Source organism: Leptinotarsa decemlineata, unplaced genomic scaffold (genome assembly GCF_025532065.1).
Source record: "Leptinotarsa decemlineata unplaced genomic scaffold, Ldec_3_MD MMD2_tig00000882_RagTag_RagTag, whole genome shotgun sequence".
Lineage (NCBI taxonomy): Eukaryota > Metazoa > Arthropoda > Insecta > Coleoptera > Chrysomelidae > Leptinotarsa > Leptinotarsa decemlineata.
In genome coordinates this window covers 15932821-15946396 of record NW_027412556.1, presented here as the reverse complement: position 1 = coordinate 15946396, position 13576 = coordinate 15932821, and the positions used below count along the sequence as shown (strand labels likewise).

At 35.5% G+C, this 13576-nt stretch overlaps 1 protein-coding gene across 6 annotated transcripts in view; it reads right to left on the bottom strand.

Moving 5' to 3' along the window:
* Nucleotides 1-13576, bottom strand: part of LOC111512285 (uncharacterized) — a 157172-nt gene that overhangs the window by 2074 nt on the left and 141522 nt on the right. For 5 of the 6 annotated variants that reach the window (XM_074175101.1, XM_074175102.1, XM_074175103.1 and 2 more), the window contains 2 exons: nt 12657-13340; nt 5349-5817 (listed from right to left, as the gene is read on the bottom strand). In XM_074175101.1, coding sequence (XP_074031202.1) covers nt 5349-5817; nt 12657-13340 — 1153 coding nt within the window. The remainder of the gene's footprint in view (nt 1-5348; nt 5818-12656; nt 13341-13576) is intronic. The other variant, XM_074175106.1, reaches the window with a different exon arrangement.

Genomic DNA, 13576 nt, shown 5'->3' with positions numbered 1-13576 from the left:
AACCAATTACATTCTGAATGTTGCCAAGAAGACAATTATTTTTTTAAAAATTTTGATCTTATGAATTGGTTAAGGCTTTCGCGGCCTAGATTTTCAGATTTCATTCGGGTTTGAAGGGTGTCATATTTTGGAACTGCATCCTAACGTTATTTCGATCTTGTTACCCAACAAACCTGTCTAGAAAGGAATAATATCTCATCATATACTTGAGAAAAATAAAGCAAATAATTTTTTTTCAATCAACCTGCTGCCAACCCGTGTTAGGAATCACACGTTAAAAGGTAAGGCCTCGTTAGTCCTTAGCTTGCACAAGTTTCGACTTTTGAGAGTCGTCGTTCGTAGGGAAGCGACAGCTGGTTAACGGAAAAACAGATATGTTGAGGTAAGTCATTTACAAGCAGGGAAAAAGTAGATCCGTGCCCTGAGTCATACCTTGTTAAAATTTTTCAACTGACATTAAACATTACAAAATACCTATATTTCTTTCGCTAGGCTAGATAATTTAGGAAGTAAAAACTCTGAGCACAGTGTATCGAAGATCAAAGGCCTTCGATTAATTAAAAACAGAGAGAAGATCTATTTTTACACGCTTTATATAAGCTTCACCTATATGTATGTATGTATGTATGCTTGTTTGTATGTATGTTTGTTTGTAACTCTCAAGCTCAGGATCTGTATTGCCAGAATTATAGGCATTATTGCTTGATCTATTCGCGGGCAGACGGCGATGTACGTAACCGCCTTGATAGGTTGTTCGAAAGAAAATCAAAATAATAAACATAGTTTAAAACATTAAAAAACACGTTTTTATAGCATATGAAACTTGAAAGTAAAAAATAAATATTGTTTGAAAAAACAAAAAAAACACGCTTTCAAAGAACATCGAACTAAAAAGTTTAAAATAAATATTGTTTAAAAAACTAAAAAATACGCTTTTAAAGAACAGCGAACTAAAAAGTTACAAATAATTTTTTAAATAAGCCGATCGAAAAATACTAGTATTGTTGTGACAAAAGCGTGGGCTTTTTGTGCCATATTTTTTGTATATCAAGCGCTTGTCGGTTTTTTTCACAATAATACTATTATTTTTTCGTTCGTTATTGTTTTAAGCTTATTTAAAAACAATATTTTTAACTTTTGAGTTCGATGTTCTTTACAAGCGTGTTTATTAGTTTTTTAAAACTATATTTATTCATTATCAATCTCACTGTATATGTAGCTCATTAGATGATAAGAAACTGTTTCAACACATTTTTTTTCTTCTGAAGCCATGTTGAGAATGAGATAAAATATTATTGTTTTCCAAATGGTCTATACCCCTTATCGAAACTACTTTTTCAAAGAGTTTTGATTTGGAGCAGAGTAAAGAAATTTGCCTGTAAATGTGTATTTCCCTCAAACATTTCTTTATGTACATTAATATACCGCTCTCTTTTCAGAACACTGGGATAGATTGAATAGAACTGGCCGATACTTGATGAAAATCCATATTCAAAAACTAATCAATACAGTTTATTGTATGATTTTCACTATAAGGGTTTTACAAAAACCGCGACACGTGTTTTGCTATACAATAGCTTCTTCAAGTATGCTTTTCACTGGGATAGATACCTACTTGTGCGTAATATAAATCAGCTACACCATATCCATCCAACAAAGAAAGCAACCCAAACAATGACAGATACGTGATCAAAGCATGATCACCACGCACATTTGCATCTATTGAGTAAAATAAAACAAGCCTCCTTACGCTGGCCAATCAGATTTAACTGCAATCGGTTGGCGGAATTCATTACTACAGTCTCGGAGTGGTCAGTTACGTTTCAACGCCTATGGTGTGTACATATATGGTATTTTGGAGTTTGAAATTTTCAAAATGTCAAGTACTAATACGGCTGAAGAAACTGCTAATTTGTATCCCTACACTCCACCTAAAATTTTTTTTCTTATACCCAGCCGCGCCTCTGTACAAGCAGCCTTGTCTGGAAGATCACGTGCACTATGCTTGATAATGGTTTGGAGCCCTCTGTTGCTTGGTTGGACAGAGTATAGTAGATTCAGACTTGAAATTGATTGAAAAATTAATATGAGAGAGGACAATTTAGACATGAGTGATTCGTAATGGTCTTTCCAAGTAAGGTGTTTGCCCACTTATAAATTCAAGAGTTAGTGGAGTCCTATATAAATTAAGTTGCTCGTTTAGAGTTATATATTGCGGGTTTTTAATTCATTAAGGAATTGATTTTCATAGTTTCCATGGAATTCATTTTCTTTCCTTCATTACATGTGAGTCTTACTTCAAAATTTCTACTGGTTTAGCTTGTATATACTGCAGAGCATTCTCCACCATCCTATTCTATTATATACCTAAGTTTTTCATTCTATCTCGTTTGGGTTTTGAGTTGAACAGAATTCTGCCTGAATTATTATTACTTATGCAAGGTTGTTATTTAGATAAGTAATTTTGAATATTTTCTGAAAGTTTATCTGAGTGATTGATGCTACTATATTTACATGTATTATGTTCTCTGATATTTGGCTAAAATTCACTTATAAGCGTTTACTCTGATATTATCTTTTCTATTAAAGAAACTGGTACATCATTGTTTACCGAAATTTGTTTAATTATTTTTAGTTTATCCTGGAAATTCAGGTGAAGGGATTGGGAAAGCTCTATGTGTCATTGGACCTAAAGACCCATAATTTATGTGAGGTTGGACTGAAAGTCAAAGGATTTTTTTTTCTGGTAGATGATAAATTGAAAACTATTATTAAACCTTGAAATTTTCGAATTTAAGAACAAGGAGCCTTATAGAGCTAAAAGAGACAGCTGTCAAGCTAATCAAATACTCCCTGTTACTACGGTAGCAAGACGTGGATTCATGTCTACACAGCCGACCACAAAAAATACTAAATCGGATTATAAAACAAAAATGGGCTTTTTTGTCAAATACTTTACCAACCTTGTTTAACCAGCCGGTATCAAAATTAAAAAAGTGAAGATCGATTGTATACTGAACTGAAATACACCATAGACTTTTTTCTATTAAAAACTACTAAACAATGGTTCCTTTTGTCCGACTTTAAATATCTTGCCCCGTTCATAAGTTAAGAGGATTTGACTATTTTGGTACGTTCGCATTGTATATTATTTCATTATTGTTCACTTATGTACGGCGTTTCAACGAAAACTTGACTCCTCCTGTAAGTCATAAACGGACGAGTACTCGAAAATTTCAAAGGACATGTTAATTTTCATTTCTAGGGAGACTGATTCTGATATGGAAATCAAACCCGAAACTTCACCCTCCGCGGTCAGCAACTACCCCTATATTTTTTTCAACAGCAGGGGGGGTCGAGTGATACATCATTTGAAAGATCTTTTGTCCCTCTATTACTTCTGTAATTTTGTTCGAAATTGGTTCATTATTGAGAAATTAAATGTTGAACGTTTTATTTAAGAAGAAACAGACAATTCGCTGTCGCTCATTTTATTGAGGAAATTAGCAAAAGTAATATCAATGGCAATACAGTCAATGGATAAAGTGTTCAATATGACCTCCATCTAGTTCCATACAATAATACAGTCTACTCTCGAAAGCGTTCCGTTCCTACATTATTCAAAATGTTCGGAGTCAGCAATCGGCATTCCCGAACAATTTTCTGTCGCAGGTCTTCTAGATTTGTAGGCTAAGTAGAGTACACTTTCGACTTCAGGTGACTCCACAGAAAGAAGTCCATCAGTGTGAGATCAGGTGATCTAGCTGGCCATTCTACTGGACCCCTTTTGCCGATCCAATGCATTGGAAAACGTTCGTCCAAAAACTGTCTCACCCAAACATCAAAATGTGGGGGTGCACCATCCTGCCCTAATGTTATTTCATTTTCTACTAAATTGTCATCATTTTCTAAAATTTGTGTAATCATAGGATCTACATAGTCTTGTAATAGGTTTAAGTATGTGTCTCCATTGATATTGCCTTCAATGAAGAATGATCCAACAATATGATTACCAAGAATGCCGACCCAGACATTCAATTTTTGTGGAGTTTGTGAATGTGTTTCCATTACCAAATGAGGATTCACATCGCCCCAGTAACGCCAATTATGTCTATTCTCTTCACCATTCAACATGAAAGAACTTTCATCTGCAAAACATGTATTGTATAATAGGTTTGGGTTATTGGTCAATTTCTCGCTGAACACCTCACAAAACTGAAGTCGACGATCAGGATCATCTTCGTTTGATTCCTGAACTAGCCTTATTTTTACAGGATGGAATTTGTAGACTTTCAAAATCCGAAAAACACTAGGATCTGCTACACCAGACGCTATAGCTACTTGTCTGAGATATATTGTCGATTATCCATTTGTACATGTCCCAAAACTGCAAATGGGATACTTCATATTTTCTGTTGTGAACAGAACCTAAAGTTCGAAACTTATCCGTTAACTGTTTAACGTATTGATGGCTCACGTTGTGGTCTGGATGATTCGTATTATAAATTCTTGCAACAGCTTCATCACATTCATTATTTCGATAATAGGTAACAATTTCTATTCTTCCTCCAGTAGAATAAATCATGTTGGAACACAGTGAACAAGGATGACTGAATAATAATTCGTGAAGAAGTGACAGTGGCCAACCATCTACTTTTTGTTCTGTGACAACTATATTCAACAAAAACTACCAGTGCAGAAAAAACTAACAGTGTCGTCTATTTCAAAACGTTTACCACTAATTGAATCAATTCTACAAATCTAGAAGACCTGCGACAGAAAATTGTTCGGGAATGCCGATTTTTGACTTCGGACATCTTCAATAATGCAAGAAACGCTTGAGAAAGTAGACTGTATTATTGTATGGAACTAGATAGAGGTCATTTTTAATACTTTATCCGTTGATTGTGTTGCCACTGATATTGCTTTTGTTGATTTCCTCAATAAAATGAGCGACAGCGAATTTTCTGTTTTTTCTTGAATGAAACGTTCAACATTTAATTTCTCAATAACGAATGAACCAATTTCGAAACAAATTACAGAAGTAATAGAGGGACAAAAGACCTTTCAAATGATGTATCACTCGACTCCACATGCCATTGAAACAATTATGGGGGGGGGTAGTTGCTGACCGTAGGGTTGATTTCCATATCAGAATTAGTCCCCCTATAAATAAAAATTGACGTGTTCTTTGAAATTTTCGATAACACGTCCGTTTCTGACTACAGGGGGGGTCAAGTTTTCGTTGGAACGTCCTGTATATTACTTGAATTTTACTATATAGACCTGTAAGTTATCATACTCTGTATGCTCTTTTTAAGAACCAATTAATACTGTACTTGACTTACTTATTTTTTTATTTAACTGCTTGGCCCTGTTATTATCGTCAGACAAGTTATTTTCAAAACTAGCCGTTTCTTTGAATGGTCCGCTGTCAGGTATGTAATCTCTATTCGATAAAGCATAATTCCGAACGTGTTGCTGCTGGTAGATCTTCGATATCAGGGTGTTGTCCTTCTTTTTCGGTAAAGGCTGTTCGTACTCCTCGGAGGATAACAAGTCCTCAAAAGAACTGAAGGCGTACGGTTTCGACATCTTACTGCGCTCCAAGTTGGCGGAAGACGGTTCGGAGGGAAGGTCTTCGGAGCTATAGGAAAATGCTGAGCTGTTCAGACGGTGGATTTTCGCTTTGGGTACTTCATTCGCTTTTGGTACGAGGAAGTCCTCTTCGGAACTGTAGAATGCGTGGTTTGTGGTCTCTTTCATCATAGCACCCTCGTCTGAATTGTACATGGTGTTTTGGTCGTTGTTTCTGTCCTGAAAATCATTGGAGATTTAGATACCTTTTCAGGATATCGGTAATGAGAAATGCAACAGTCTCCAAGTTTGGAAAACATGAAGAAGGAGTTAGTTATAAGAAGCTAAGTTATGAATTTTCCAGAAATCTCGCTCAAAATTGATGCTAATCTGAAGGGGATATCATTTTAAAACGGTTTTGTTTCGTAGGCGTACATTGAGTCAGTTGAAATGTGAAAAATGTAGTACAACCAGTAGGCTCTCTTCCCACGTGATTCGCCCGAGTTGCCGGGGACCTTCAACCGCGCTTAGGATGAGATTCTCATCCAATGCGTTCAGTGCTGTAGTATCGAAGGATTCGACGGTGCGACGAGCATCGGATTAGTTATAATAAACGATCGCAAATTGATATTGTGTTTAGTTTAATCGCTGTTGTTATTATTGTTTTTAGTTTTTGTAGTTGGTTATGAGTAACTTACCACAAAATCTTTTATAATATTCTTAAATTTCGTTTTTATATGAGCACACGCCTATGATAAAAGAACGAAATTGACTTCACACTTCGATTCGAGGTCACCGAGAACTTTGTGAACTTATGAATGAAAGTAGTGGGAGTGGACTTACTGGTTTATTTTTACTATGGTTGTATGGTTCGAAATAACAAATCTCAAAATAATTTTTATGTATACAAACAAATAACAAAATACAGAACACTCACATTAATAATTAATGTATTTTTCAAATCAAACACCCTGAATGTTCTTTACTCTCTATGAAAAGCACTTCTCAATCATATGCCTGGACAGCTTACATAATTGAATCAGGCATACCTGGGATTTTTGCTAGAAAAGAGGATGACTTCATGATTCGATCCGTTCTAATAATAGTGCTTCAATTAGAGACTTTACTAGCTGAAGAATATAAATTAATGATAAAGCCCTTGCGTCTTAATCAGAGTTTTTATTAGTAAATTAAACTTAGTTTGTGAAATAAAATTGATACTTCAGTTTTCTCTCCAGCAAAACGAATGTGCAAATGTGCGTTCTCTGTTAACAAAAATATTTTTCTTCTAAATGTATATGGCACTATCATACACCAAAATCCTTCATATACCGTTGATACTGTTGTAAATTATGCCCTGATAAAAATAACGCCGGCCGCCGCTGGTCTTCATCAATCAACAGTGACTTGAGTTTCTCGATCGTTCGAGATGTGGCGTCGCTTCGAGAAGATTCCTATCGGCTTTCAGAAACTTCCATTAGGATATACAGGGTGATTCAAAAGTACTTTGACAAACTTCAGGAGGTGATTCCTCACAATATTCTAATATGAATTGTCCAAATAAATAAATGTCCGGAAACGCTTCGTTTCCAAGATACAGGATGTTGAAGTTTTATTTTTATTTTCGTTTTTTTCAAATAACTTTTGAAATACTGAACTTAATTAAACGAAACTTGGTAATAGGAGGTTTTTGAGGTGTCGAATTCGAACCTGATGTTCTTATTGCTCTTACTCGTAGGGGGCGCCACCTACACGTCTTTTTCTTTTTTAAAGATTCATAACTTTTTTGGGCATACTTCTAGCACATTTTTCAGTAAAAAAATCGATTCCTCTATCATATCTACGTAAATAAGCTACCCTTGTTACTAGTCGCTGTAAGCAACCGTTTTCTGAATATTTGGACTTGAAAACTTCAAGTCGATTATTTGATTATCGATGCATGTTGAAGTTATTACGAATATTTTGCTTTTTTCACAAGAATGCTTTGGAAATGAATTTGACGTTTTATTCGTTTGAAGAGGTCATTACTGTTGGGTACGTTTCTTTATGACATCCTTAAGCGAAATAGTTATTTTTGTATCAAGGGTGCATAATCAGTATTTGTTTTAATAAAATTTGCAAGAAATGTCAACATTTTATTTCAGGAAATTTTGAATATGTAGAATAAACTAAAATAAACGAAACTAAATTGTATTCAAATAAATTGTTGGAAGTGTCCACCTTCAGCGAAGATACAGGCAGTCAGTCGTCTAGTCACTGAATCTCGTACCCGCTCAAAAATTATTGGTGTGTTTCTTATTGTTTCACAGGCGTCTACTATTCGGTTTCTTAGATCTTCCTCGTTCACTACTGGAGTCTTATAAACTAGTGACTTCAAATGTCCCCAAAAATAAAAATCTATCGGGTTTAGATCTGGGGACCTTGGTGCCCACGCCTGGTTAGGTTCTTCTACACCCCTACCGATCCATCGATTTGGAGAGACTGTGTTAAGGAATTCCCTGGCTACAACGCTGAAATGGGCCGGAGCCCCATGATGCATAAACCACATGCGGATACGAATTTCTAATGGTACATTCTGAAGTAGTCCCGGCAATTCATTTTCTAAAAAGTGTCTGTAAGTTGCGCCATTCAGTCGGAGCGGAAGAAAGAAAGGACCTATCAAGTAATTATCAATTATTGCCGCCCATACATTTACAGAAAATTGATACTGATAATCCCTTTCACTAACTGCGTGCGGATTTTCGAGAGCCCAAACATGGTTGTTATGAAAGTTTGTGATAGCATTTCGGGAGAAGTTTGCCTCGTCCGTGAAGAGTACATATCTTAAATATTGAGGATTTCCAGCCAATTTTCTCAAAAACCATTGACACATAGTAATGCGTTGGGGAAAGTGTTGTGGCAAAAGAGTTTGTACCCTTTGAATATGGTATGGATAAAACTGTTGATCGTGGATTATTCTCCAAACTGTGGACTGAGTAGAATTGACAGCTTCAGCAATTACTCTTGTGCTTGTTTCTGGATTCTCCTCGAGAGCGTTCAAAACAGCTTCTTCCAATTCTGGGGTTCGGGCTGCTCATGGTCTTCCAATAATATCAGCTGCCCTCTTAAAGCTACCTGTTTCTGCCAAACGACGGTGGAGACTAGCAAATGTTGGAGCTGAAGGCAGTACTCGATTAGGAAATCGCTCCTGGTAAATACGTCTTGCTTCGCGCGCATTGCCATCCACAAGGCCATAAACGAAATGCATATCGGCTAAATGAGCATTATTGTATAAATAATCAATTTTTTCAAAATAAGTGTTTTCTACTTCTACTTACGGAAACTTCAACAAAACGTCTAACAGTCACAAAATATGTAATTACCGAAACTACTCACAAACGTCAAATTTATTTCCAAAGCATTCTTGTGAAAAATGCAAAATATTCGTAATAACTTCAACATGCATCGATTATCAAATAATCGACTTGAAGTTTTCAAGTCCAAATATTTAGAAAACGGTTGCTTACAGCGACTAGTAACAAGGGTAGCTTATTTACGTAGATATGATAGAGGAATCGATTTTTTTACTGAAAAATGTGCTAGAAGTACGCCCAAAAAAGTTATGAATCTTTAAAAAAGAAAAAGACGTGTAGGTGGCGCCCCCTACGAGTAAGAGCAATAAGAACATCAGGTTCGAATTCGACACCTCAAAAACCTCCTATTACCAAGTTTCGTTTAATAAAGTTCAGTATTTCAAAAGTTATTTGAAAAAAACGAAAATAAAAATAAAACTTCAACATCCTGTATCTTGGAAACGAAGCGTTTCCGGACATTTATTCATTTGGACAATTCATATTAGAATATTGTGAGGAATCACCTCCTGAAGTTTGTCAAAGTACTTTTGAATCATCCTGTATACACACTTTCAACAGGCAGATGGGGGAAGTCTAGTTGAAAGTGCGGTACGAAGTGAACTAATAAGTCGATATACATTTGAGTATTAGTCTGAAGTTCAGTTAAAGTATTTCTGTTGCATTGGAAGTGTAGTAGTGAAATGAAGTTGCGTTTAATTGTACAGTATGGTCAATTATTGTCAAACTTACGGGGGATAATGTAACAATATCTGGTGGAAATGTGACGATATTTAGATTCAATAATTAAAGAAAAAATGAATCTTTAGGAAGAAAAACTGTGCCTGTTGATGAAAACTACAGAATTGCGAATAAAAGGACATGCATTTTATTTCAAGAAAGAAATACCGACTCTCGACAAAGTAATGGATGCCACGAAAGAAGCCGAAAGTATGTCTCCAATGATGGACAGAAAGAAGTTGTGTAAACATTTCAACTGGCAAATTATTTGCTAGAGGAGACATTGCCTAATGCAGATAAGAGAGTTTCGACGTGAGAATAGAAATATTAATTAGCTGGACGAAACTTAGCTCTACCGTTGGAAAGATGTGGCAGGACATAAACATTAGAAGTTCACGTTAAGCAATTATAGAAGGCTGGTCTACCGGATTGAAGTCGCCTTCCGGAAAAAGAAAGCAAATGATTATTACCCACAATGAAAGTGTTGATGGTTTTGTTGAGGGCGGTTGATTGATATTTGAGTCAAAGTATTTCGGCGATTATCATGAAAACATGAAAGGCAATGTGTTTGAAGAATATTTTGATCAAATGTTAGATCTCATTCCGCCTAATGGGGAATGTTCCTCCTGTCGAAAATCAAGTAGTTTTTATAAAAGAGCTCTAAAACAACGCATTTAAAAATTATCATTTCAAACTTTTTCTTTAAAAAACTATTTAAATACTCAAAAAAGAATGAAATAATGCATTCAATATTTAAAGGGATTCGTCTATTTCACCATTTGGCAACATCGGTTATAGCTAATAAAGGACAATGAATTTGTTACCTGTATGAGTCAAACAAAGATGACATATTTCAGAGGCGTGCTGTTCTGTTTACTTATGTTCAGAGTTCCGAGACATTCTGTGACATATGACATTTTGTGCACTCAACATATCTTCCTCTATATAAATAAATAACAAAACAACTGTTGTTTATGTGTCTTGTGGAGGTGGTATTGAACTATAATTTATATTTTGCCTTAATTGTTGATAACTTTCCTTTTTTGAAGTAGAATATCTAAGTGCGTATAGATTATTTCAACTTGATATAGGCGCTGTTGCCAATATGTGAATTAGAAACAAATCCCTTCAAAAATTAAAACCTAACATTTGAAACATCAATTTGAATACTTTTCGAAGTGAATTTGAAAAACTCATGAATTAAACTCAACTTTATTTTGTTCAAACTTGCATTTGCTGTAATAACCCAAATTTAGGAACATTCCCCATTGTGTGATTGTGATGGATACTGCAGACGAGTTGAAAGAATATCAACTAATGCATGGAGAAAAGCGGATATTATTGAGCGGATTTAAAAAAAAATACACTAATTGATGAAAGTATCGTCAAATAGAGAACTACTGTCCACAGAGTATGTTCAAATAAAGCTCGTTTCATGGATTATGTAGTCGACAAGATGGCATAGAAACGAAATATTATTCTACGATCTACCCTTTATCATTGCGAACTCAATCCCATTGAAGTCGTTTGGGCTTAAGAAAAAGGTTTCGAAGCAAGAATAAGGATGACGTTTGAAATGAAAAATGTCAAGATACTTTTTAACTCGAAAATGGTATATTCCCAAAAAAATTGCAAAAATTTATAAAGCATGTTATAAAAAAAGAACCCAGTCATAACGCTCGAAAAAGATTTGTAACGTTTTTCCTCGTGGGTTGAACAATAATTGACTACACTGAATAATCAAACTCAACTTTATTTCACTTCAAATACAACAAACACTTCAAACTAAAATTTCAACTATTATTCGAATGTCTATCGCTTTACTAGATTGCTTCGCGTACCGCACTGTAACTTCCACTAGGCTATCTCGATGTGCTCGTGGCTAGCGTTTATATATCGTAATCGAATGCTGTAGAAATTTCGCTGGAATTCCATCGAAGTCGGCAGCATTTTTCCCGCTACATCTAGAGCGGCAGCGAAAATCGTACATTCGCGCGCTCTTAGCTACGTCACAATTGGTTTATGGCTACCAGTGGCGGCCGGCTACAGATTCATCGGATTTATCTGATGATAAAACTCCATAATTTTTGCTTTAGTATACCGAATATCTTCTTAAATAAATAAGCATACCTATCTGTTATTATGTGAATATTTTAAATTACAGGGTTATAATAATATTAATTGTATATAAATAAATGAAAATAGTCATTTGTTTCAACAAGTATTTTCAAAAAAATACCCAAACGCACGCCACTGCAGGTAGAAAAACGACTCTAACGCTCATAAAATCTTTTGTTTACGATCCGGTCGCATAGGGTGGACTCGGTAAAGTATTATAAACCCCTTCATACAATCTGTGGCAAATCACAATGAAATCACAAAATTATGTATGGGCACTCTTGTTAGCGTTTTGCATTCATTACTTTTCACGATAAGGAAACAAAATATAGTAGGAGAATGTTTCCGTTATAAAGAAAATCACAAATATATCAGCTATTCTTCATATATTTCTTGAAAGTATATACAATGAGTCCAAAATAAGAAGTTAAATTTAGAATAAGCTGCCGTTTTAAAACCTTCAGACAAGCATTATATAAAATTAATTATTCATTAGTAGAAAAAAAATTACTGTAATGAAATAGATACTAATATGTAGTTAGTTAACAGGTTTCACCATGTTTTACCAGTAGTTGTTACTCGTTACTTATTGAATGTATATTTTGTTGAAATCATGAAATGTTTTTTTTCGAATATAATAAAATTGTAGTCCAACGACGTGACGATTAAAATCATTTTAACCATTTGGTTTTCAAATCAAATTTCAAGAAGACTGGGAGAGTTTACTTAAAGTAAAGTATTCAAAATGGAATCTCGAGTAACTGGCATAAATGGGAAGGTATTTTTCCTCCTGCGGAAACATATTGACAATCAAATTGTCTACCCGATCACGGAATCCATAATAATGAATCTTAGCTAACTTCATCTTAAAACATCCATGAAATATCTTACTTGTAAAACAATATCAGGCACACTCGTTTGCTTCCTGAAAGTTCTCGAGTCGGCCACGACCGGTATTTTATTCCTGCTGGACAGGGCAAAACTCTGAACGCGCGGATCCTGATAGATCTTCGAAATCAAAGTGTTATCCTTCCTCTTTTCCAGTACTCTTGGAGGGGTATAAAAGGACTCGTTAAGCAAATCCGACTCGCTTTGTGTTCTCTTCAGCACTCTGGGGTCCGATTTCTTCGTGCGACCACTGCTGGTGACGGGCGCATTCAGTTTCAGAAATCTAGGTTTCTCCCTGGGCTGAGTGGGTTGTCTTTCTTGCTCGATTTTAGACTGCTTGTCCTCTTCTTGGGAATGATTCCCGTTTTCATCAGATTTCTCTCGAGATTTCTTGTACACTTGGGAGGTTTCGACTTCGTAACAGTTGATGTAGTCGCTGTCGCTTGTCGTATATTCCTCTATTGAGGGTTCCTCCCTCGATTCAATCTGGATTCGAGTTTGCGAAGAATCGACTTCGTCTGAATCCAATAAGATTACAGGAATGGCGGTGTGTATGCCTTCGTTTTTGGCTTCTGCAGGTGGCCAATTCACTTCCAACTTTTGCGGCTGGTCGTTTGTCTTAAGGATATCTCCAATTATTTCTTCGTCGTTACTGGGGAAGCCAGGATACTTGTCTATTAGTTTTCCCTGCCGAAAAAAATATTACATTAGATTGTGCCTAGGACTGAAACTAACTCTAAGTAATGACCTTATGATGGTATTCTGAAAAATGGTTTTACACTATAAGGTTGGTCGAAATGAAATTTTGAGTGATTGAAGCAGTTTCCCTAGTTCTTTTCTCGATCAGTCTTATTATGGACGTTTTCAATGTGTGCTTCTAGGTATACAGGGTGTAACTAAATAAGTGTAAAACATTTAAGGAG